At 37.4% G+C, this 25932-nt stretch overlaps 1 protein-coding gene across 1 annotated transcript in view; it reads left to right on the plus strand.

Annotated features, from left to right (window-relative positions):
* INTS6 (integrator complex subunit 6) overlaps positions 1-25932 on the plus strand; it is a 93710-nt gene that overhangs the window by 11710 nt on the left and 56068 nt on the right. The window contains exon 4 of the mRNA XM_082602059.1: positions 19049-19138. Within this exon, the coding sequence (XP_082458185.1) occupies positions 19049-19138 (90 nt within the window). The remainder of the gene's footprint in view (positions 1-19048; positions 19139-25932) is intronic.

Genomic DNA, 25932 nt, shown 5'->3' on the forward strand with positions numbered 1-25932 from the left:
AGTTGCTCTGTGAAAAGCAGGCGTTTCATTGTGTTGTTGTGTTACACTTAGCTTTTATTGTAACACCTGTTAAAATACTGTTTGATACATTCAGTTGGATTTTCTTTCCACTCCCTCCTCCCTCCCAACTGCTTGAAAAAAAACAAATGTGAATGTGGGGGATAGTTGCCAGGATTTTATACCATTCTTAATTTAAGGCCTGGATGCTAATGTATGTGTGTGTGTGTGTGTACACATACTGTTTGATTTCATATTCATAGTTTATTTAAAGTTTCTGATGTAGTTAATACAGGACTATTAACCTAGTCTGTTAATTAGTTGACTTTTCCCGTGTAGTGTGCCAACATTACTGCTATAATTATAAGTTTTTACCTGGACAGCTTTGTAATTAGTTTCCTTTGACTTAAGATACTTTTGAAAATCTCTAAGCATTGTTGTTAAGATTCACAAAAATCTGTTTCACTCTATGAATTCCTAGTCCACCCGTGGGTTCCTGGCAAGTCATGTAATCTCTCAACCTCAGTTTCCTCATTACGAAAATAGAACGAAATAATCTATCTTGCAGGATTGTGGTAAAAATTGAGTGATACATGGTATAATTTGTTACTGTAATACATGTATTACCATTTTTGTGAATTTCCTTTTATTTGAATTTTAAAAATTGGAATTGTGGGTAGGGTATTTTATCCAGCTTTTTAAAGAACAAGATTTGTGGTGATAGGGAAAGAACTGCTTCATTAGAACTGGCTGTGCCTGGCTCTGGGGCTACTAGCTTATGTTGTATTGACTGACAAGTCCCTTAACCTCACTGAGCCTCAAATTTCTCATCCACAAATGGTGGTAATACCAATCTTGAAAAAGTTTTTAAGGATTGGAAATAATTTTTTTTTTTTTTCGGTATTGGAAATAATTTTTTTTTTTTTTCGGTACGTGGGCCTCTCACTGTTGTGGCCTCTCCCGCTGCGGAGCACAGGCTCCGGACGCGCAGGCTCAGTGGCCATGGCTCACGGGCTCAGCCGCTCCGCGGCACGTGGGATCTTCCCGGACCGGGGCACGAACCCGTGTCCCTTGCATCGGCAGGTGGACTCTCAACCACTGTGCCACCAGGGAAGCCCTGGAAATAATTTTGTTAATCATCTAGCAAAGTGCCTGCTTGGAAAAGGTTTATAATCTGAAACCTTTGAGAAAAAACAACAAAAGTTTTTTCATAACCCAACATGTATACATCACAAGAAGCTAGATTTAGCTGTCCAGCAGTTTCAGCTAAAGTAAAATTTCTTGCCGTAGGGAACATAATGGTTTTTGGCTTTGAATTGAAGCTCTGTAGGTTACTCCAAAAATACTTTCCCCTTGGAGTTACAAAAGTCTTTTCCCCCACATCTCTTATTCTTATTCAGAAATGGTTTAATAACAGTGAGTACTTCAAACAAACAAACAAACATGTTTTTGATTTTCAAAGCAAGAAAGGTTTTAAGCTTCTTTGAGGAAATTTAGATCTCAGCCCATTTTTAGGGCTTTGTAACAGTATATTTTAGAATTCAGGTTGGTGATGATTAGGATGGGGTGGAGGATGTCATTGTGCAGAAGAAAGGTCAAATGTAAATGGTATGATCCATTTTATTGTTTGTAATGTAGATTTATGTGGGAAAAGAACATAATAGGATGACCCTGGAAGGATTATTTTATGTGATGATATTTTTCTTTTAGGGCCTATGTGATTTGAAATTTGATTATTGGTATATTGAGAGATAGTTGTGCCTCAAAAGTATTTTAACTTAAAAATCTTATAATTAAGAGGATTAGTTTTAATCAGAGGACTAATTTATCAGCCTAGTGATGACCTAGCAAAACTTATTCTAGGTCCTACATACTCTTGCCTTTTTTATCTTTGCCTTAGAAGGAAATGATGTTTTAACATTTTCCATCTATTAGTTTTGCTCAGAGACGCTGGGGAACATGTGAAGGTCCTTGGGAGGATTATATCATCTAAAAAACTTTATTATAGAAAGGAAAACAGTTCTGAGTATGTGAGAAAAAGTAATTGTAGCATTAGCTATTAGGTAATGTGATTTGTAACTAGTCATTGACAGGATTGATGCTGGCATGTTAAAGGAAAACTCTCACTTTGTCTTCAAGCTGGTGAACCTAGTTAGATATTAGGAAACATCAACAAAGTCTGCTTATTGGGAGTTCAGTCACTGGAAGCATCCAAACAACTATTCTGAAAGGATTAAAAGCAATTGATTATTTTTAATCACAGATATTGAAGATGATTGAGTATGCAGTGCTCTGTGAAAGGTTAGACTGCAAACTGCAGTGGATGATGTTACAAAGTCTGGGTCCCTAAGATAATGACAGATAATAGTACTTTTGGATTATTAGGAATAAGCGAAGTGATGTTTTTATGGCCTCTGATGTAATGCTTGAGTTGTGATGGTTCCTGATCATTTATGTACTTTGGAAGGTAATAACTAATGTAGAATTTTGAATTTTTTTGTACATTTTAAATTGTCAATCCCATTTCTCAAACCAGTAAGTTAGAAGGAATACCCAAGTAATTGCATTCAGAAAATTGGGCCTAAATCAAATAGTAGAAAGAGTAAGAGATCTTTACATCTAAATTTTATTGTTAATCAAGAAGGGATAATATCTAATCCCAAACAAGATTATATTTAATGTAAATCCTAATGTAAAAAAGAGTTATCTTGTCATGTTCTTAGAGCTTCCATTTCAGTGAGCTATAATATCAATCAAAAACATGTAGCGATCTGTGCAGGCAACCACCCATCCATATGTGACATCTGCTTTTTCATGAGGTTCATTTCTAACTTAAAACCTTGGTGGATTTGTATGTATAGATAGGAAGGCTTGTAAAAATTTGTTTTTAACAGTAGAACGCAAATATTATGTGGTTAGTTTTTTGTTTCCCAAATGTGTCATCTATTTTGAAAAATTTAAATCTATAGACACTTGGGAAGGTGCTTAGCATGAGCGTCAGTAAATGTTTGAATCAGAATTTAGCAAGAATGAATTTCTAGAAACTCTTTACTCAAGTTCATATACCTGTATAATGGATTTGGAGAAATTTAAATATTTCCTCCTAAAAATACTTACTGAAATTGGGTTACCACAAATTCTTTCCTAGAAAATGAAAATTCCATATATTATATATATATTTTTTTACAAAGCAGGGCCCCTTAAAACTAAATCTCACATTTTGATTTATCCAATTAAATTATTTTGAGGTTGACCTTAAGCCATAGCATATGGGAAATAATAGACTATTAGTTTTTCCAAGTGCTTATCATGAATTATTTTCCTTTATGAAGTTTAGTACTTTATTGCTAACTTTACTGATATGCAGTATTTATTAGGCAGTTCTTCATTTTCAATTGTAGTCTTAAAGATACTTAGGTAGAATGCTGTGGTTGAATTCCACCTTTTTTGTAGGATAGCTGTGGTATGTGTGAATGATTCTTCTGAGAGCATATTCATAGTGTGGATGTTTAGAAGGAAGTAATGATAATGGTTAAAGATGTGATTTAATCAGACTTTTGCAAAAGTAATATCTGTAGGTTTGGTGTAGTCAACAACCCAAGGAGATGATTATTTTTGATAGAATAGGCAGATCTGTATGAGTTTTTTTTTTTTTGAGGTTAAATTAATTTTCAGCATTATTGTTGCATAACTTTACCTATCTTTGAAAATATGTTTTCATCTTGGCTTTTATTTTTTTACTTTTTCTGTTATGTTTCTAACATTTTTTTTTAAATTATTTAATTTTTCGGGCTGTGTCGCGCAGCTTGTGGGATCTTAGTTGCCTGACCAGGGATCAAACCTGGGCCCTCGGCAGTGAGAGCACAGAGCCCTAACCACTGGACTGCCGGGGAATTCCCTAACATGTTTATTATTATATGCTTTGCTGGAATTAAGTTAATACCACGTAATCCATTTAATATAATGGATGTATTAGGTTCTTTATCCAGAATGTTAGTATTTCTTAAGTAAAATTATATTTCTGATACCCTCATTACTCTTTTTATGCCAGTATAAACACTGTTTGCCTGCTACTATGTATTAAATAATGCCAAAACCAATTATTTATTTGTTAGAGTAATCTTATCCAAATTTTAGACTCCAGTTCAGATGTAAATCTCAAAATTCTGTGAAATTATTTAAATATTTAATATTTAAATATATTTAATTTATATTACTGTCCTTTGATGCACTCATTGTTAGTCTTATCAGTCATTGAGTTTAACATTCATCTTTTTCACAAAGTCAAGCTAGTAGTTCTTCAGTTCTTATAGTGAATATTTTTTACATTACTACTACAGCTGACCCTTGAATGACACTTACATGTGGAATTTTTTCTTGCATACTACAGTACTACACAGTCTGGGGTTGGTTGAATCTGAGGTTGGAGAATCACAGATACAAAGGTCCAACTATAAAGTTATGTGTGTATTTTTGACTGTGCAGGGGTCAGCGCCCCTCAACCCCTTGCGTTCAAGGATCAGCTGTATTTAGTTTATTATTTAAATCAAATCCTAGGATATTGCTCCTTACTCATTATGTTAAAATAAATATATGAGATTCCCTCCTACTTTTGCTCAAGTCTTATTATTCCATCTGTTTCTACTGCTTTTTTTTTTTTGCTGTATGCGGGCCTCTCACTGTTGTGGCCTCTCCCGTTGCGGAGCACAGGCTCCGGACACGCAGGCTCAGCGGCCATGGCTCATGGGCCCAGCCGCTCCACGGCACGTGGGATCCTCCCGGACCGGGGCACGAACCCGTGTCCCCTGCATCGGCAGGCGGACTCTCAACCACTGCGCCACCAGGGAAGCCCTAATGCTATTTTTTTTTAAATAAGGAATTAAATAAATAAAGGAACTGTATTGGTACACAATTGTATAATGGCATTACTTGAAACTAAAATTATATTTCTTTTAATGGGGAATTTTAACATGTTTTTCTTTAGTTTATACTTTAATGTATTCTAAGTACTAGGTTTCTATACATTAGGATATTTTTCTTAAAGTTTTATTTTTGGATACTAAGCACATTTTAATTTTTAAGAGTACTTGTTTTGAATATGTAATAAATGCACGTAGTTAAAAAGTTCAAGCATTAGAGAAAGTTATACAGTTGCTCACTTCAGTTCTTCAGAGGCAACCATGATTAATCAGTTTATAATGTGTATCCTTCAGAAATCTTTTGTATGTAGTCGAAGGTATTATTTTAAAAGCACTGATTTCTTTTTTTCTTTTTGCTTTTTTAGCAAAAACTTTTTTTTTGAATTTTATTTTATTTATTTTTTGATATAGCAGGTTCTTATTAGTTATCCATTTTATACATATTAGTGTACATATGTCAATCCCAATCTCCCAGTTCATCACACCACCACCCACAGCACTAATTTCTTAAGATGAATATCTTAGTCTTTACACCAAAAGACTTATTTATGCCACACCACTTGGGATCTTGACTCTAAAAGTTATCTTGCTGAATTTGAAAACAAACATAAAACTTGTAATTCTGGCCTTGGAATACTAATTTTAATGTAAGCCTGTTGGGCCTTTGCTTACTTAAATAATGATTATATTTTGTTTGGAACGTGTAATTAACGAGTTGTGCATTCATCCCTATAATATAATGAATCCCCCCACCCTTTTAAAAAAAAAAGCTAAGCAATATTAATGACAGTGAGTTATTGAATAGAAAACATAACTTGCACATCAAAACTATGATTTTATAGGTCTTATTGCTAGAGTTTGAGGCTAAAATAAAAAGGAACTGATTTAAAGAAAAATATTAATATAAATATTAGTGCAGGTAATAAGTAGATATTGAAAAAATTCTGGTTGTGGTATTCAAATGTCTGAAGTTTGAGCCATACTGAACTAAAGAATGTTATTTATTCTGGTTGACTTGTGTTGCAAAGTATGTATTAAAAGCCTCTTTTCTCAATTCTGTGTAGTTGTAGAAGTGTTTATTAGTATTATGACTAATAAGACTTTGGATGTGAATTGCAATCTAATACTTTTAGAAATAAGCTTAAAGTAGAAGAATACGTTTAATATTAATGTTTCTGTATTTTATATTTTTTATAGAATCTGATTTTTGACAAATTATAAAGGGAAGTGTCAGAAAAAGTTTCTAAATGAATATGAGGTGGTTTATCATATTTTAGAACATATATTGTTACCTCTTTATTATCTATGGTAATAGAGAAAAATAAGGTAGATAATGCAGGACTCTTTTCATATTTTCAGTATTTATATAGATTCTACAGTGATGTAAATAAAGGGAACCTAAAGCTCTAGTCTTGAACTTAACTTACAGAATTTTTAGCAGCAATCCTGCTAGGTACTTGTCCTGTATATGCACGAGAACCTTTAGTGATATAGTACTTATTTCTCAGGGCTGCCCTTTCCATTTCCTTACATTTTTGCTTGTAATTTACTTGAAAAGGAAGTTTTAGACTGAAAAAAAGCACGTGCTCTTTCTGGAAGCTTTTGTTTTTCTGCTAGGTAATATACTTTTAGCCTAGACGTATAATGTTATACAGCTTAACATCTTTTTGGTTGATTTCTGTTGGCCATAGCTTTCCTGGCACATAGCAAAACAGCTAGCCGGTAACAGATGTGGGTTAGCCAAAGATGCTGTCCCAGGAGAGAGCCAGTGAGTGGATCTTTGGTGGACATTTTCCCTACCCTGGGAAAAGTGTAGCATAGACAGGCACTTGGCTGTCTTTCTGGGATTTGTTTAAAGCAGTGATAATCATGGTGGAGCATGGTGGCACAGAAAGAAAACTTGAGGCCTTTGGTCCTGCAGCAGAGGTAGCCACTAAAAGGTCTGCTGAATGCTCAGGGCTGCCTTTCTTTCGTTTCAGAAGATAATAAAGACATGTTTAAGGGTACAGTAAAATTCCTGTGCCTCTTCCCCCTACATTTTAAATTTCTTGGGTAAAACTAAAACTGCTGATTCTGAGAACCAGGTTAGTTTATATTTGAAGATAAATTAGCCTTGATTTTACGTTTTCAAAACTATTTTTGCTAAATAACTTGTTTTAACATTTTCAAAAGCATTTTCTTTGCAAAAATGAAATAGGTTTCAGTGGATAAGACCTACTTACTCTAATTGTATTCTTTAAATTTTCTTATTGAGATTTTATGCCTTAATTCATTTAACATCAGAACACTGTTAAGTTATTGAGAGAACTTACGTGAAGTAAAAGTTTTGTATTTCTCTTTAACAAAACTCTTTTACCTGAGACTTTTAACCAATATTAAAACCAAATTTTCTTTTTTTTTTTTTTTTTTTTTTTTTGCTGTACACGGGCCTCTCACTGTTGTGGCCTCTCCCGTTGCGGAGCACAGGCTCCGGACGCACAGTCTCAGCGGCCATGGCTCACGGGCCCAGCCGCTCCGCGGCACATGGGATCCTCCCAGACCGGGGCACGAACCCGTATCCCCTGCATCGGCAGGCGGACTCTCAACCACTGCGCCACCAGGGAGGCCCCCAAATTTTCTAAGTGACAAGATTTCCATTAGTAAATATCTCTAGAGGTAGAGTATTATACTTTGCACTGTATTTTTTGTTACATGTCTAGATTTCTTTATGCTAAAAACCAGTGAGAGTAAAACATCTGAGTTTAGTTTTGCTAATGGCAAAAGTAAACTTTTAGTCCCTCTACTGGCTGCCTTTGTTGTAGCAGAGCTTAAATTTTTTCTTTTTTTTTTTTTTTTTCTTTTCAACTCTTAACTAAGATAAAGTCTAGCTTTATGACCAAGGTGAATTTTGAGGCAAATTCGAATATGAACTGTCCCCAAATTGAGTAACTTCATAAACATACTTATTAAGAATAAAAATGGAAAGTAGTGACTTTTAAATATAAAGATTTGAGAATTATTAAACTTCAGAGGCTTGGCCCTGAATAGCTAAAAACATTATATTACACTGATTAAATCATAACTTTAGACTTTTGAAATGTTAAATTATTTTTTGTAAAACGTGAAAAAAAAAATCTTGTGATACTGACAGACAACCAAAAATGTGTTTTAGTTTGCTGGATAAAAGAGAATGTCAGAGAAAGATGCCAGTTACTTATGTGCTTCTGCCAAGAGTAAGTGTACTACCAAAGGCGGAGGAGGAGCAGCCTAAAACTATACATGAGAAGCTTCATGGCACAACATGGTCTGCTCATTTGCTGCAGGTGATTTAGAAATTTATGCTTAGATAAATCTTAAGACAATCAGCTTTATATAGAGGTTGGGATAACTTTTCCCTGAAGAAAAATACCCCTCCTTTTGTGTATAAATTACATTCATTAAATCATTATTCTAATTAAAAAACTTTTTGTTTAGTTTTGGCTGCGTTGGCTCTTCGTTGCAGCATGTAGGATCTTCGATGAGGCACCTGGGATCTTTCCTTGAGGCACGCAGACTCTTCGTTGCGGTGTGCAAGCTTCTCTCTACTTGTGGTGTGCGGGTTTTCTCTTCTCTAGTTGTGGCGTGTAGGCTACAGGGTGCGTGGGCTCTATAGTTGTGGTGCGGAGGTTCCAGAGCGTGTGGGCTCTATAGTTGTGGTGCACAGGTTCCAGAGCGTGTGGGCTCTGTTGTTTTGCAGGACGCGGGCTTTCTAGTTGAGGCGCACGAGCTCAGTAGTTCTGGTGCGTGGGCTTAGTTGCCCCATGGCATGTGGGATCTTAGTTCCCCGACCAGGGATCGAACCCAAGTCCCCCGCATTGTAAGGAGGATTCTTTACCACTGGACCACCAGGGAAGTCCCTCATTATTCTAATTTTTATCATAACTAACACTACTGCTTTTCTTATTGTAATTCTTGACTAAACTCTTTCACCTTAGAAAGGAAGGGATCTTAGGCACAGTAGGGTTAAGTGAGTAAATTGGTGAAATGAGGATAGCCATATTTTTCTTTTTTTTTTTTTACATCTTTATTGAAGTATAGTTGCTTAACAATGGTGTGTTAGTTTCTGCTTTATAACAAAATTAATCAGTTATGCATATACATATGTTCCCATATCCCCTCCCTCTTGCGTCTCCCTCCCACCCTCCCTATCCCACCCCTCCAGGCGGTCACAAAGCACCGAGCTGATCTCCCTGTGCTATGCGGCTGCTTCCCACTAGCTATCTACCTTACGTTTGGTAGTGTATATATGTCCATGCCGCTCTTTCGCTTTGTCACAGCTTACCCTTCCCCCTCCCCATATCCTCAAGTCCATTCTCTAGTAGGTCTGTGTCTTTATTCCTGTCTTACCCCTATGTTCCTCATGACTTTTTTTTTTCTTAAATTCCATATATATGTGTCAGCATACAGTATTTGTCTTTCTCTTTCTGACTTACTTCACTCTGTATGACAGACTCTAGGTCCATCCACCTCATTACAAATAGCTCAGTTTCGTTTCTTTTTCTGGTTGAGTAATATTCCATTGTATGTATGTGCCACATCTTTATCCATTCATCCGATGATGGACACTTAGGTTGTTTCCATCTCCTGGCTATTGTAAATAGGGCTGCTATGAACATTTTGGTACATGACTCTTTTTGAATTATGGTTTTCTCAGGGTATATGCCCAGTAGTGGGATTGCTGGGTCATATGGTAGTTCTATTTGTAGTTTTTTAAGGAACCTCCATACTGTTCTCCATAGTGGCTGTACCAATTCACATTCCCACCATCAGTGCAAGAGTGTTCCCTTTTTTCCACACCCTCTCCAGCATTTATTGTTTCTAGATTTCTTGATGATGGCCATTCTGACTGGTGTGAGATGATATCTCATTGTAGTTTTGATTTGCATTTCTCTAATGAGTAAAGATGTTGAGCATCCTTTCATGTGTTTGTTGGCAGTCTGTATATCTTCTGTGGAGAAATGTCTATGTAGGTCTTCTGCCCATTTTTGGATTGGGTTGTTTGTTTTTTTGTTATTGAGCTGCATGAGCTGCTTATAAATTTTGGAGATTAATCCTTTGTCAGTTGCTTCATTTGCAAATATTTTCTCCCATTCTGAGGGTTGTCTTTTGGTCTTGTTTATGGTTTCCTTTGCTGTGCAAAAGCTTTGCAGTTTCATTAGGTCCCATTTGTTTATTTTTGTTTTTATTTCCATTTCTCTAGGAAGTGGGTCAAAAAGGATCTTGCTGTGATTTATGTCATAGAGTGTTCTGCCTATGTTTTCCTCTAAGAGTTTGATAGTGTCTGGCCTTATATTTAGGTCTTTAATCCATTTTGAGCTTACTTTTGTGTATGGTGTTAGGAAGTGTTCTAATTTCACTCTTTTACATGTAGCTGTCCAGTTTTCCCAGCACCACTTATTGAAGAGACTGTCCTTTCTCCACTGTACATTCCTGCCTCCTTTATCAAAGATAAGGTGACCGTATGTGCGTGGGTTTATCTCTGGGCTTTCTATCCTGTTCCAGTGATCTATCTTTCTGTTTTTGTGTCAGTACCATACTGTCTTCATTACTGTAGCTTTGTAGTATAGTCTGAAGTCAGGGAGCCTGATTCCTCCAGCTCCATTTTTCGTTCTCAAGATTGCTTTGGCTATTCGGGGTCTGTTGTGTTTCCTTACAAATTGTGAAATTTTTTGTTCTAGTTCTGTGAAAAATGCCAGTGGTAGTTTGATAGGGATTGCATTGAATCTGTAGATTGCTTTGGGTAGTAGAGTCATTTTCACAATGTTGATTCTTCCAATCCAAGAACATGGTATATCTCTCCATCTATTTGTATCATCTTTAATTTCTTTCATCAGTGTCTTATAATTTTCTGCATACAGGTCTCTTGTCTCCTTAGGTAGGTTTATTCCTAGATATTTTATCCTTTTTGTTGCAATGGTAAATGGGAGTGTTTTCTTGATTTCACTTTCAGATTTTTCATCATTAGTATATAGGAATGCCAGTGATTTCTATGCATTAATTTTGTATCCTGCTACTTTACCAAATTCATTGATTAGCTCTAGTAGCTTTCTGGTAGCATCTTTAGGATTCTCTATGTATAGTATCATGTCATCTGCAAACAGTGGCAGCTTTACTTCTTCTTTTCCGATTTGGATTCCTTTTATTTCCTTTTCTTCTCTGACTGCTGTGGCTAAAACTTCCAAAACTATGTTGAATAGGAGTGGTGAGAGTGGGCAACCTTGTCTTGTTCCTGATCTTAGTGGAAATGGCTTCAGTTTTTCACCATTGAGGACGATACTGGCTGTGGGTTTGTCATATGGCCTTTATTATGTTGAGGGAAGTTCCCTCTTTGCCTACTTTCTGCAGGGTTTTTATCATAAATGGATGTTGAATTTTGTCGAAAGCTTTCTCTGCATCTATTGAGATGATCATATGGTTTTTCTCCTTCAATTTGTTAATATAGTGTATCACGTTGATTGATTTGCGTATATTGAAGAATCCTTGCATTCCTGGAATGAACCCCACTTGATCATGGTGTATGATCCTTTTAATGTGCTGTTGGATTCTGTTTGCTAATATTTTGTTGAGGATTTTTGCATCTCTGTTCATCAGTGATATTGGTCTGTAGTTTTCGTTCTTTGTGACATCTTTTTTTTTTTTTTTTTTTGCCGTACGTGGGCCTCTCACTGCTGTGGCCTCTCCCGTTGCGGAGCACAGGCTCCGGACGCGCAGGCTCAGCGGCCATGGCCCATGGGCCCAGCCGCTCCGCGGCATGTGGGATCTTCCCGGACCGGGGCATGAACCCGTGTCCCCTGCATCGGCAGGCAGACTCTCAACCACTGCGCCACCAGGGAAGTCCTTTGTGACATCTTTGTCTGGTTTTGGTATCAGGGTGATGTTGGCCTCGTAGAATGAGTTTGGGCGTGTTCCTCCCTCTGCTATATTTTGGAAGAGTTTGAGAAGGAGAGGTGTTAGCTCTTCTCTAACTGTTTGATAGAATTCGCCTGTGAAGCCATCTGGTCCTGGGATTTTGTTTGTTGGAAGATTTTTTATCACAGTTTCAATTTCAGTGCTTGTGATTGGTCTGTTCATATTTTCTATTTCTTCCTGATTCAGTCTTGGCAGGTTGTGCATTTCTAAGAATTTGTCCATTTCTTCCAGGTTGTCCATTTTATTGGCATAGAGTTGCTTGTAGTAATCTCTCATGATCTTTTGTATTTCTGCAGTGTCAGTTGTTACTTCTCCTTTTTCATTTCTAATTCTATTGATTTGAGTCTTCTCCCTTTTTTTCTTGATGAGTCTGGCTAATGCTTCATCAATTTTGTTTATCTTGTCAAAGAACCAGCTTTTAGTTTTATTGATCTTTGCTATCGTTTCCTTCATTTCTTTTTCATTTATTTCTGATCTGATTTTTATGATTTCTTTCCTTCTGCTAACTTTGGGGTGTTTTTGTTCTTCTTTCTCTAATTGCTTTAGGTGCAAGGTTAGGTTGTTTATTCGAGATGTTTCTTTTTTCTTAAGGTGTGATTGTATTGCTATAAACTTCCCTCTTAGAACTGCTTTTGCTGCATCCCATAGGTTTTGGGTCGTCGTGTCTCCATTGTCATTTGTTTCTAGGTATTTTTTAATTTCCTCTTTGATTTCTTCAGTGATCACTTCGTTATTAAATAGTGTATTGTTTAGCCTCCATGTGCTTATATTTTTTACAGATCTTTTCCTGTAATTGATATCTAGTCTTATAGCATTGTGGTCGGAAAAGATACTTGATACAATTTCAATTTTCTTAAATTTACCAAGGCTTGATTTGTGACCCAAGATATGATCTATCCTGGAGAATGTTCCATGAGCACTTGAGAAAAATGTGTATTCTGTTGTTTTTGGATGGAATGTCCTATAAATATCAATTACGTCCATCTTGTTTAATGTATCATTTAAAGCTTGTGTTTCCTTATTTATTTTTATTTTGGATGATCTGTCCATTGGTGAAAGTGGGGTGTTAAAGTCCCCTACTATGATTGTGTTACTGTCGATTTCTCCTTTTATGGCTGTTAGTATTTGCCTTATGTACTGAGGTGCTCCTATGTTGGGTGCATAAATATTTACAATTGTTATATCTTCTTCTTGGATCGATCCCTTGATCATTATGTAGTGTCCTTCTTTGTCTCTTCCAGTAGTCTTTATTTTAAAGTCTATTTTGTCTGATATGAGAATTGCTACTCCAGCTTTCTTTTGGTTTCCATTTGCATGGAATATCTTTTTCCATCCCCTTACTTTCAGTCTGTATGTGTCTCTAGGTCTGAAGTGGGTCTCTTGTAGACAGCATATATATGGGTCTTGTTTTTGTATCCAGTCAGCCAATCTGTGTCTTTTGGTGGGAGCATTTAGTCCATTTACATTTAAGGTAGTTATCGATATGTATGTTCCTATTCCCATTTTCTTAATTGTTTTGGGTTCGTTATTATAGGTCTTTTCCTTCTGTTGTGTTTCTTTTCTAGAGAAGTTCCTTTAGCATTTGTTGTAAAGCTGGTTTGGTGGTGCTGAACTCTTTCAGCTTTTGCTTGTCTGTAAACGTTTTAATTTCTCCATCAAATCTGAATGAGATCCTTGCTGGGTAGAGTAATCTTGGTTGCAGGTGTTTCTCCTTCATCACTTTAAATATGTCCTGCCAGTCCCTTCTGGCATGCAGAGTTTCTGCTGAAAGATCAGCTGTTAACCTTATGGGGATTCCCTTGTGTGTTATTTGTTGTTTTTCCCTTGCTGCTTTTAATATGTTTTCTTTGTATTTAATTTTTGACAGTTTGATTAACATGTGTCTTGGCGTATTTCTCCTTGGATTTATCCTGTATGGGACTCTCTGTGCCTCCTGGACTTGATTAACTATTTCCTTTCCCATATTAGGGAAGCTGTCAACTATAATCTCTTCAAATATTTTCTCAGTCCCTTTCTTTTTCTCTTCTTCTTCTGGAACCCCTATAATTCGAATGTTGGTGCGTTTAATGTTGTCCCAGAGGCCTCTGAGACTATCCTCAGTTCTTTTTATTCTTTTTTCTTTCTTCTGCTCTGCAGCAGTTATTTCCACTATTTTATCTTCCACATCACTTATCCTTCTTCTGCCTCATTTATTCTGCTATTGATCCCATCTAGAGTATTTTTCATTTCATTTATTGTGTTTTTAATCGTTGCTTGATTCATCTTTAATTCTTCTAGGTCCTTGTTAACTGTTTCTTGCATTTTGTCTATTCTATTTCCAAGATTTTGGATCATCTTTACTATCATTATTCTGAATTCTTTTTCAGGTAGACTGCCTATTTCCTCTTCATTTGTTAGGTCTGGTGGGCTTTTATCTTGCTCCTTCTCCTGCTGTGTGTTTTTCTATCTTCTCATTTTGCTTATCTTACTGTGTTTGGGGTCTCCTTTTTGCAGGCTGCAGGTTCGTAGTTCCCATTGTTTTTGGTGTCTGTCTCCAGTGGCTAAGGTTGGTTCAGTTGGTTGTGTAGGCTTCCTGGTGGAGGGGACTAGTGCCTGTGTTGTGGTGGATGAGGCTGGATCTTGTCTTTCTGGTGGGCAGGTCCACGTCTGGTGGTGTGTTTTGGGGTGTCTGTGGACTTTTTATGATTTTAGGCAGCCTCTCTGCTAATGGGTGGCATTGTGTTCCTGTCTTGCTAGTTGTTTGGCCTAGGGTGTCCAGCAGTGTAGCTTTTTGGTCGTTGAGTGAAGCTGGGTGTTGGTGTTGAGATGGAGATCTCTGGAAGATTTTCGCCGTTTGATATTATGTGGAGCTGGGAGGTCTCTTGTGGACCAGTGTCCTGAAGTTGGCTCTCCCACCTCAGAGGCACAGCACTGACTCCTGGCTCCTCAATTTGGGATGATTCGTTGTCTATTCATGTATTCCACAGATGCAGGGTACATCAAGTTGATTGTGGAGCTTTTTTTTTTTTTTTTTTTTTTTTTTCGGTACTTGGGCCTCTCACTGCTGTGGCCTCTCTCGTTGTGGAGCACAGGCTCCGGACGCACAGGCCCAGCGGCCATGGCTCACGGGCTTAGCCGCTCCGTGGCATGTGGGATCTTCCCAGACTGGGGCACGAACCCGTGTCCTCTGCATCGGCAGGCGGACTCTCAACCACTGCGCCACCAGGGAATCCCGATTGTGGAGCTTTAATCTGCTGCTCCTGAGGCTGCTGGCAGAGGTTTCCCTTTCTCTTCTTTGTTCTCACAGCTCCCGGGTCTCAGCTTTGGATTGGGCCCCGCCTCTCCGTGTAGGTCGCTGGAGGGCATCTGTTCTTCACTCAGACAGGACAGGGTTAAAGGAGCAGCCGCTTCGGGGACTCTGGCTTACTCAGGCCCGGGCGGGGGTGGGGGGAGGGAGGGGCACGGAGTGTGGGGCGAGCCTGCAAAGGCAGAGGCCGGCGTGACGTTACACCAGCCCGAGGCGCGCCGTGCGTTCTCCCAGGGAAGCCGTCCCTGGATCCCCGGGACCCCGGCAGTGACGGGCTCCACAGGCTCCCTGGAAGTGGGGCGTGGACAGTCACCTGCGCTCACACACAGGTTTCTTGCCGGCGGCGGCAGCAGCCCCAGCGTCCCACGCCCGTCTCTGGGGTCCGCGCTTTCAGCCGCGGCTCGCGCCCGTCTCTGGAGCTCCTTTAAGCAGAACTCTTAATCCCCTCTCCTCGTGCACCAGGAAACAAAGAGGGAAGAAAAAGTCTCTTGCTTCTTCGGCAGGTCCAGACTTTTTCCTGGACTCCCTCCTGGCTAGCTGTGGCGCATTAGCCCCTTCAGGCTGTGTTCATGCCGCCAGCCCCAGTCCTCTCCCTGCGCTCCGACTGAAGCCCGAGCCTCAGCTCCCAGCACCGCCCGCCCCGGCGGGCGAGCAGACAAGCCTCTCGGGCTAGTGAGTGCCGGTTGGCACCGATCCTCTGTGTGGGAATCTCTCCGCTTTGCCCTACCCAGGTACCTGGGGAGTTTCTTGCCTTTTGGGGTGTCTGAGGTCTTCTGCCAGCGTTCAGTAGGTGTTCTGTAGGAGTTGTTCCACGTGTAACTGTATTTCTGGTGTATCTGTGGGGAGGAAGGTGATCTCTGCGTCTTACTCTTCCGCCATCTTCCCCGGAAGTCTGACAACTAGCCATATTTTTCTTTACTTTTCTCTGCCTTTGATCTTTACCTGTATTTTCCAAATTTTAAAGTCATTAAAACTTAATATTTATTTTTTTGTTTGTATGTAAAGTGAAAGTTGATTGAAGTTATATAGTTTTCAAAAGTAAGTGATATCTATATAGCATTTTATTTTACTGTGTTTTTGCTGGGAGGTGGTATATTGATTTATATATAGAAAAATTGGTAGGTAAGACATCACAGAGCAACAGGAAACCAAGTAATGGAATAGTCCTACTGTACGTAGTTAATTTTACTGCAGATAGAATATAGTAAACCAAACTAATTGTAATAACATTCATTGTTGTGTGACTGTGGCACAACCCACATTGGTGTAGAATTGTATTCAAGAGAATTTAGCTGCTACCAGTAGGACCTTCAGATGCTGTAGAAAGACCATGCGATTTAGAGTTGGAATCATGTTCTGGCATTGCCAGTTACAACTGTGTGACTAAGGGTTATATTGTTTAATCTCCCTGAACATTTTACCTCACCAAGTTTTTAGGGTTAAATCAGATAAATATAAGTGCTTTATTGTTATTATCAAGTACCTGTTATTACAGTAATTCCAGGCGTAGACTCTGAGGAGTATTATGTGTATAAGACTCTAGTAAAGTAGCAACTGAAAGCTTTGTTGTCAAGGAAAAAGTAACTTTGATTTTAGTGTTTGAATTTAGCTTAATTTTTTTTTTTTTTTTTTTCTGGTACGCGGGCCTCTCACTGCTGTGGCCTCTCCCGTTGCGGAGCACAGGCTCCGGACGTGCAGGCTCAGCGGCCATGGCTCACGGGCCCAGCCGCTCCACGGCATGTGGGATCTTCCCAGACTGGCACACGAACTGTGTCCCCTGCATCGGCAGGCGGATTCCCAACCACTGCGCCACCAGGGAAGCCCACCTTAACCATTTTTAAGTGTAGAGTTCAGTAGTGTTAATTACCTATATGTTGTTGTGTGAGGTGTTGTATATTTAAATTGAAAATATGAGAAGGAGAGGATAAACGCTGTGGGGAAGTGGTATTCAAAATGTACTCCATGAAAGGACTCCAAATCCAATTTTATTTGAGGAAATGTTATATTTATACTTTTATTTACTTAAGTTTGAAAACTACCACTATTAAAATTTGGAGAGGGAAAGGGCTGAATTATTCAAGGCCAGAGTAATCAGGGAAAGTTTCAAGACAGAAGAGGAAGACTTAGACTGGGCCTTAAAAAATGATTAGGAATTGGATGGGTTGTGGGCAGGGAAAAGGACTAGCATTCTTCTTGAGGGAGCCAATCAAAGCTCAGAGGTTGGGAATATGAACATTGCCTGTTTCTCGATTAAAGAGAGGATCTGCATTATGAGAATTTATGTTGGGGGTGAATGGTGTGTAATGTAATGTCTCCCAAAATGTGTTCCATCTGCCTTGAATGTTGTAGAAGAGGAAGGGAAGGGAAATTCTTGTCTTTCTCCTGTAAGGTTCTAGTAACATTTGAATGCGACTGTGCATTTGAGAGCTTAAAAGGTTGTATCCAACATATTTTAATTTTATATGACCAGAGGAAGTTTTCTCTACCTGCAACCATTGTTTCTTGGACACCACTTTGAAAATGGTATATGCCACTTACATACACTTTCTTGACTTGATCAAGAAATTTAATATACCAGATATCCCCCTGCTCCCACTTTATGATTAGGTTATAATCACAATTACCGTATGTGAAAAGTGCTGGTAAACTCATTCAACAAATACGGAGTATGTACTGTAATCTGCTAATGATTGAGAGTTATATACATGTAAGGAAAATGTTACAGAACCATAAGATATTACATGCATATAACCCTTCTACATTCTTGCTATTCTATGTATGGTCAGTGAACATTAGCGTCTCCTAGCCTGCAGTCTTGTTAGAAATGCGAAACCTTAGTCTTTGTCCCAGACTTACTGAACCAGAGCCTGCATTTTATTAAGATCACCGAGTGATTCATATGCCCATTAAAGTGTGCATTTGTCATATGCTGTTTTACATCATACCCAACACAACTTTGTTCTGTCCTTTCTTGAACACTGTTAGTTGCAGAGAATTTGATACCTTTGATTTCCAGCTTAGGGTTTACCCTCTTGAAACTTATACCCTCTGGTCATGGTTTTGTCTTAAAGAGTTATACAGAATCTGCTTCAGTATCTCAAATGAGAGTCATTTATATGTAAAAGATAAGCTTATGTTTATCTGAGTCCCGAACAAAATGTGTCACCTAGAATTGATCATAGTACTCATAGAGTGACTTGGCCAGAGATTTGAATGGAAGTTATTGATGTTATTTCACCTTAACTATAGAGCATTTAAGAGCTCTGTGCCACTGTGTTCCATTGCCTCCGCTGCTGTTATTTTTTTTACTCCTCTCACCAAGCAATTTCTTTAAGTAGCCATCCTTCTTACTTTTAACTTTTCACATTGGACTGTTCTTAAAATTTTGCTAAGCTCAGGGTAGGCCTAGTGTTTCTTTGGAACCAGCTCTTAGAGCCCTTCCATACCTAGTCACTTGGTTAGATACTTTGATTATAGGCATAGATTACTTGTAAAGGATCACCTAGTATTTTGCCTTCCTCTCTAAGAAGTTTCTAAAGAAAATTACCTATTATTTTAATTTGTAATATCTAGATATGTCAAATCACTAGAATTGAAATGTAGGGTCCCTTTTAAGAAATTAAATACTTTTAGTTACATAAATGTAGATGCTCACTGTAAAAGTTAATACAATACAAAAATGTAGAAAGAAGTGAAAAATCTATTTTTTCCTCTTTCTAATTCTAACCCTTCAAGGTTAACCTCTGTTTAGTACATTTCCTTCTAAACCTTTTAAAAAAATATACAAAAGATATGTGCTATAAATAAAATTTAAAAACAAGAAAGGGGGATTTATATACTGTTCTGAAAATTGACTTTTTACTCAGAATAATTAAGCTGATCTAGACCTTAACACGATCAATGTGTTTTTTGACTTTAGGGAAGAAACCCTTTTTTTTTGGAGCCAGCAATAATTATTACAATTACTGATGGGAGCAAGTTGACTACTACCAGTGGAGTCCAGGATGAGGTAAGTTATGTTTATATCAGCATGGATTATGCAAATGCAGTTGAAAAATCTTTATTTATGTGTACATTGTAGGATATTGAAACCTTAAGTAGGTTCTCTCTTTATTTGATGCAATCTAGAGTCATCTGTCTCCTAGAGCTCATTTACCTTCTCTGTTGTTTGTAGCAATGGCTTCTAAATTTTCTTGAATAGGAATCCCTTCTGTGAAAAATTTTGGAGCCTACCACCCATCTCAATTATATATGTATTTTTGAGTTTATGTGAGGGTCACAGTGTCAGTTCATATATTTTCATATATTAGATTTAGTAAAATGAATTCTTATTTTCAGGCTAAAAAAATGGAGACAGCATTCTAATAATTTCTTCCCATATTTCAGTGGTTTGTCATGTGTACTGCACTATGGAGACTCCTAGACTAGAGTAGCAAAGCCAAGAGGAGGTTAAAACTAGGAAAAGTGAAGGTGTTTGGGTATTTTAATTCTAAGTCAAATACCATATAAATAATTTACAGCTAACCTCATGTATTCTCTACTAGCATGCATTGTGCAGAGTTGGTTGTGTGTGATGTGATAGGGTGAGTGCAAAAGGTTTATTTTAACCTTAAGCTGTTTTTAGTTTAGTATTTGAACTGCTATTTTTTGTTGTTGTTGAGGCATGCGGGATCTTTCGTTGCGGCACGTGGGCTCTTTGTTGTGGTGCGCAGTCTTCTCTCGAGTTGTGGCGTGTGGGTTTTCTCTTCTCTAGTTGTGGTGCACAGGCTCCTGGGCGCGTGGGCTCTGTAGCTTGTGGCACGCAGGCTCTAGTTGAAGTTCACGAGCTCAGTAGTTGTGGCACATGGGCTTAGTTGCCCCCCAGCATGTGGGATCTTAGTTCCCTGACCAGGGATTGAATCTGTGTCCCCTGCATTGCAAGGCAGATTCTTTACCACTGGACCACCAGGGAAGTCCCTGAACATTGCTTTTGAACATTTCGTTTATTAAAATAGGTTGTTGTAGAAAGGAGATGGTTTAGGCTACTCTCTTTACTGCTTGCATTTGATTTAGAATCTTAATTTTAATTCTCACTGTATTTACACACGGTTTGATTAAGTAGGAAGAGTGTAGTCTTTAAGTTCAGTAATTTTTAGAAATACTTTCATTTGTGTGACATTGTGGAATGCAGATTGGATATGGAGTCAGGACACGTGGGTTCTAGTCATTGTTCAACTACTTTCTAGCAGTGAAGTTTGTATCAGTTACCTAGCTTCCCTAAATTTCTATCCTTGTTCGTGAAATAAAGGTGATAATTCTTGCCTTACCTCACAGGGTTGTTGGAAGACTGAAATGAAATTATGTATATGAAAGTGCTTGGTAGGCTGTAACGAAAAGAAGAACTGTATTGTTCTATCATGAAGCATTGGAACTAGTAAAGAATTGTTATTGCCTGATCTTGACTTGAGGGGAAAAGAGCCAGAATTATTTTGTTTGAGCAGTTGATGTTGAAGGGAGTTTAGGATATAATTCATAGAGAAACAGTTGAAAAATTTAGGTAGATTAAAATTCATAATTAAATAATTTATAGTCTATACATAATTAGTAGCCTTGGAACACTCCATAGCTGAACTTAATGGATTTTGGGGCTTTCTTAAACTTAGTTGATGTGTATAGCCAATTATATCCTGCTACTATCAGGAACAGATAGACACTGATTATATACATGAACAATCAATATGTTGCTTAACTTTAAATTTGAAGTTCTCAAACTGATTTTTCCCACTTTACCTTCCTTTTGAAAAATTTGACTGAGAGAAAGATTGAGATATCAATAATCAGGTCAGAAATACTAATGATTTTGTTTTGTAGTTATGATGACTACAAAGGTATTTCTCATTTATATTTATATTTACATTTATATTTATATTCCTACATGTGAGATTATCCATTCAGGGTGCTCTGGTCTTACCACCTTTGTAGAAATGCCCTTTGGGGTACAGTATATTTTGTTCCCATATATCTGGATCTGGTTTGTTTGTAATATTTGTTTCGTAGGACCTCCTCTAGCTTTAAAAAAATATCTTGAAATATACATGGATGTTGGAATTGCTCACCTTTCTTCCTAGGTCCTTGGGAAAGATATTGGAGAAATAGACCTATGTGTTTATAATAACCTAAAACTCCTTGCTAGTAAAGTTGGGAAGATTTTCCTGTGGTCCAGGAGCTTATCTTTTAGTTCTCTTATATCTTCTACAATATTTAGCATAGTTCTGAGAACAGAGCTTATATTTTAAAAATATTGATTATAAATATTGTTGTATTGAGTCTGGTAGTCATCAAGATCAAAATTTTTCACTGCTACTTCTTATCTGAGGTGGAAGAGTCATTTGTTATAAGGCAAAGGTTTATTTTGGATATGCGGTTGGAACATAGGTCTCTGAGTTGTGTTGGGTTTCAAGTTTAGGAGTTTCTTTGATCATCGGCATGTTTGGTTCTTAACGTTCCAACAAGACTCATTTTGTGGGCAGAGGATGTACCTTATATGTGTATATTGTGGAAGCTTAATTTTTTTTAAATTTTATTTATTTATTTATTTATTTATACAGCAGGTTCTTATTAGTTACCTATTTTATACATATTAGTATATATATATATATATATATATATATATATATATATATATATGTCAATCCCAATCTCCCAATTCATCCACCACCCCCCCCCCCAACACTTTCCCCCGCTTGGTGCCCATGTGTTTGTTCTCTACATCTCTGTCTCAATTTCTGCCTTGTAAACCGGTTCATCTGTAACGTTTTTCTAGATTCCACATATATGTATTAATATATGGTATTTGTTTTTCTCTTTCTGACTTAATTCACTCTGTATGACAGTCTCTAGGTCCATCCACCTCTCTAAAAATAACCCAATTTCATTCCTTTTTATGGCTGAGTAATACTCCGTTGTATATATGTACCACATCTGCTTTATCCGTTCATCTGTCGATGGGCATTTAGGGTGCTGCAATGAACATTGGGGTGCATGTGTGTTTTTGAATTATGGCTTTCTCTGGGTATATGCCCAGTAGTGGGATTGCTGGAATCCTGGTCTCTTCTAGTCTAAGTAATTAAATTATGTTATTCATTTTGAGGAGAATTATCAATTTATAAAAAGCATAAAGGTGCTTTTTGGTTTGCTTTTGTGTTTGTGTGTGTGTATGCATGTGTGTGGTACATGTGATCTATATTGTTGTAATTTCTACTAGGAGATAACAAGCAGAATGTTCCCTTTGCCTCTTTCTCTTTAGTTCTCTTAACGTTTGCCTTTGGCAAAACTTGATTCTTTTTAAAGATTTATTGAATGAGTTATTGTGTTGATGATTTCCACATTAGGTATGTGTATAATTCTTGATTACCTGTGACCGCTATTAATGTGACCTGCTACGGTTTATGGAGTTGTGCATCCCACCCATACAATACCCTTTGCTTACGAGTTATATTATCTCACATAGTGTATTTTATCTGTTCTGCCAGTACTATTTTTCAGGAATAAGTGTCCCTGCTGCTTTGAAATCATCCTTATGGCATGTAAGGAAACATGGAGCTCATCTAGTATTACTTTTTATTTTACAAATGAGGAAATTGAGATCCACGGAGGCAAAGTGATTTGCTGAAGGTTATAACATTTATTATTGCCAAATTCTGGATTAGAATTGATCTAAATTCTAAAGACATCCCAGCCCCTCAAGACCCAGTGCCTTTTCCCTGATGCTATCTACAGTCTTTCTGTTTAATTCTATTATTGTATGTTCTGGAAATTTATGTTCTATTTACCTGATTTCCTGTTTGTCTGCTTCTGTTTTCTATACATTTGTGATGTAGGTATTATGTTCTTATTCACTCAGTGTCCCTTGAATGACTATTATGACCTGGGCATTTCTAGTCAGTGAAGATAACAGAGATGAATAGGGTGGATTTCTAGTTCTTAAGTTCACAGTTTTATGGAGGAGAATTGCCTATTAAGTGGTTTTATGAATGATAAACTAGAGATGCCTACTAGGTGTATGGGAGCGCTAAAGAGGGAGGGGTGGGTTAATATTGCCTATCTTGTACATATGTCAAATCCTGTGTAATGTGAATTTTTATAGTCATTTTAATTTTGATTAAATGCAAGGATCTTGTGGATGATTTGGTATAGGATGTGGCTCATAGATTATATCTGTGAAAGTTATAGAGAAACCTGGTGCAAAGTTGTTTTGAGTGTAGAAAATAGTTAATGGAAAAACTTGGTGCCATACTGCCTCCTGACCTGGCTAAATTTGTACAGGCCAGAATGGTCTAATTACTTATAACTTGTTTGTCAAAATAATGTAGGGATACCATTTCCTCTGTGATGGTTCATCATTTAGCAGTATGTTAGCAATTACGAGAGAAACAGTGTGTATTATGGACAAAAATCCTGAGCTGTATAAAATCATTTTACCTTAATTTATAATTTTAATGATCTTTTTTGGCCTTATTTAATAAAAGTCCAGGCCATTGTCGGAATTGTTCATGAGTGTGTTTCTAGTGTAGTGTTTTTTGGATAACTCTGTAGGACTTTTGATGACTGCTTGTGATGGAAGAGTATGTGTGTATTTTTTGACTTTTTTTCTTTTTAAATGTAGCTATTTGGTAAAACTGGTTGTTTGCCGTCTTTTCACTTATGAGCTCTGAGTTAGATGGGACTTTGAATTCTGATACACAAGAAATTTATATTATTGCCATAATAGTCATCTTTGGTGGGTTTTTTTTTTCATCTTTGGTGTTGATAAACATACTTGTGGTCATAGACTCATAATACCATTTATCATGTTATGTTACTAATGTATCAAATGTTTTGGTAGAATCACCATATTTTAATTAGAGTTATAGAAAAAAATTTTTTTCTGGTTTTTATTGCTTGCAAAGATCTTCTCTGATGTTCTTTTGCAGTGGAAAACTATTCTGTGCTATGGTTCCAGGAACACATGCTAACTATATTGCCCAATGAAGTAGTCAGCAGAAATCCTGCCAGTACCTTCCTGGTGATGAATGGCACTCCAGGATCATGTAGCAGTTATTTTGCTCTTCCTTGAAAGTGCTGATAGTAGTGTTATCTTTCAAATACTGAGATTTGCTGAAGACTCTTTCTGCATCTCTTTATCAGTTATGATTGCCCCGGAGGCTAACATTTCAGAGAAGATACTTGCAGTCAAAAAAATCCTTTTGGCCTTTGGCATTGAAAATTTTGCCTTATGAGCTTTCCCAGCTTTTTAAGACAAACTAGGACAGCTCCTTTCATAACTGCTTGGAAGATGTTCAGAAACTGCACGTGTTTGTAGAAAGAAATGTCTGAGGAACCTCAACTGTGTGTTCAAGTGGCTATAGTTTGGGGTCTTATCTTTCAACTTGTCAGTTCTCAAAAGTTGATGCAGAAGTCCCATCAGTCTTTGAGATATGGACTGGTATTAGTGATTTTTCTGGATCATTCTGGGCAATGTTTAATGGTTTTATCTTTTGTAAGGATAATCTGTAATTAAGATCTGTAATTACAGTTTGTATTTAACTCTTCATGATATACACTGATTAAAAGACAATCCAGAATTTTAAAATCTGTTTCTACTATCTGAAATAATTCAGAAATCCCATCTTCCCCCACCATAAAATATTTGTATTTCACTAAAGTCACCAAAAATATGTGCCGTAAGCTGTCAAAACTATTTTAATTGTGTCTACAAAGATTTTAAAACACATATTTAAAATTGTTGTTGTTTCCCAAACGCTTAGAATTTGGGGGAATTTTGTCTTTATTTTTTTCTTTTTCAAAAAGACTTCTAAGGAATCTTGAGGGACTTCATTGTAGTATGATAGACTGTATTAAACAGATCTGTGTGTAAATTCGTTTCTGAGTTTTCATTATCAAGATTAGCTCCTGTCTTACTGATTTGTGATTCAAATGTTCTAAACATATGTGTAACATTACTATATAAATATGTTAGTCTCTATTAATTCAACTTTCAAGAACATTTACTAAGAATTTGTTGGATATAGATCATTTGCATTTTCTTTCTTTTTTTTTATGCAGAGGTCTTCTTACAAGCCCATATGATTTAAATTTATTTATTTATTTATTTATAGCTGTGTTGGGTCTTCGTTTCTGTGCGAGGGCTTTCTCTAGTTATGGCAAGTGGAGGCCACCCTTCATCGCGATGCGCGGGCCTCTCACTATCGCGGCCTCTCTTGTTGCGGAGCACAGGCTCCAGACGCGCAGGCTCAGTAATTGTGGCTCATGGGCCCAGTTGCTCTGCGGCATGTGGGATCTTCCCAGACCAGGGCTCGAACCCGTGTCCCCTGCATTAGCAGGCAGATTCTCAACCACTGCGCCACCAGGGAAGCCCTGCATTTTCTTTTTTACCCATATTTTTGGCTGTGTTCTCTCAACCCCTTACTTCTGGTGTGCTATAGAAATGTATAATATCTACAATTATTATTATTTGAAAATATGTAATTATAATAAAAATGCATAATTAAAAGAAGTTGATGATATATTTCAATTTAATACCTGTAGTGAATTTTCTGCAATCCACATTTGCAATACTCTTTTTGAAAGAATCTTTTTTCAAGGTTATGTGGAAAGAAAAACTCTTAAGGATTGCTTCTAGACAGACACTATAATAGAATAATTAAAAGGAAATGCTGGCTGATCATTCTTTAGTGAAGCTGTGTGGCTACAGTTACTCATCTATTATCTAGAATTCTGTGTTAAGATATATCAAAATAGTTTTTATTTCAGAGGGTGAAGCAA

This window comes from Mesoplodon mirus (genome assembly GCF_964341445.2).
Source record: "Mesoplodon mirus genome assembly, chromosome: 17".
Classification (NCBI taxonomy): domain Eukaryota; kingdom Metazoa; phylum Chordata; class Mammalia; order Artiodactyla; family Ziphiidae; genus Mesoplodon; species Mesoplodon mirus.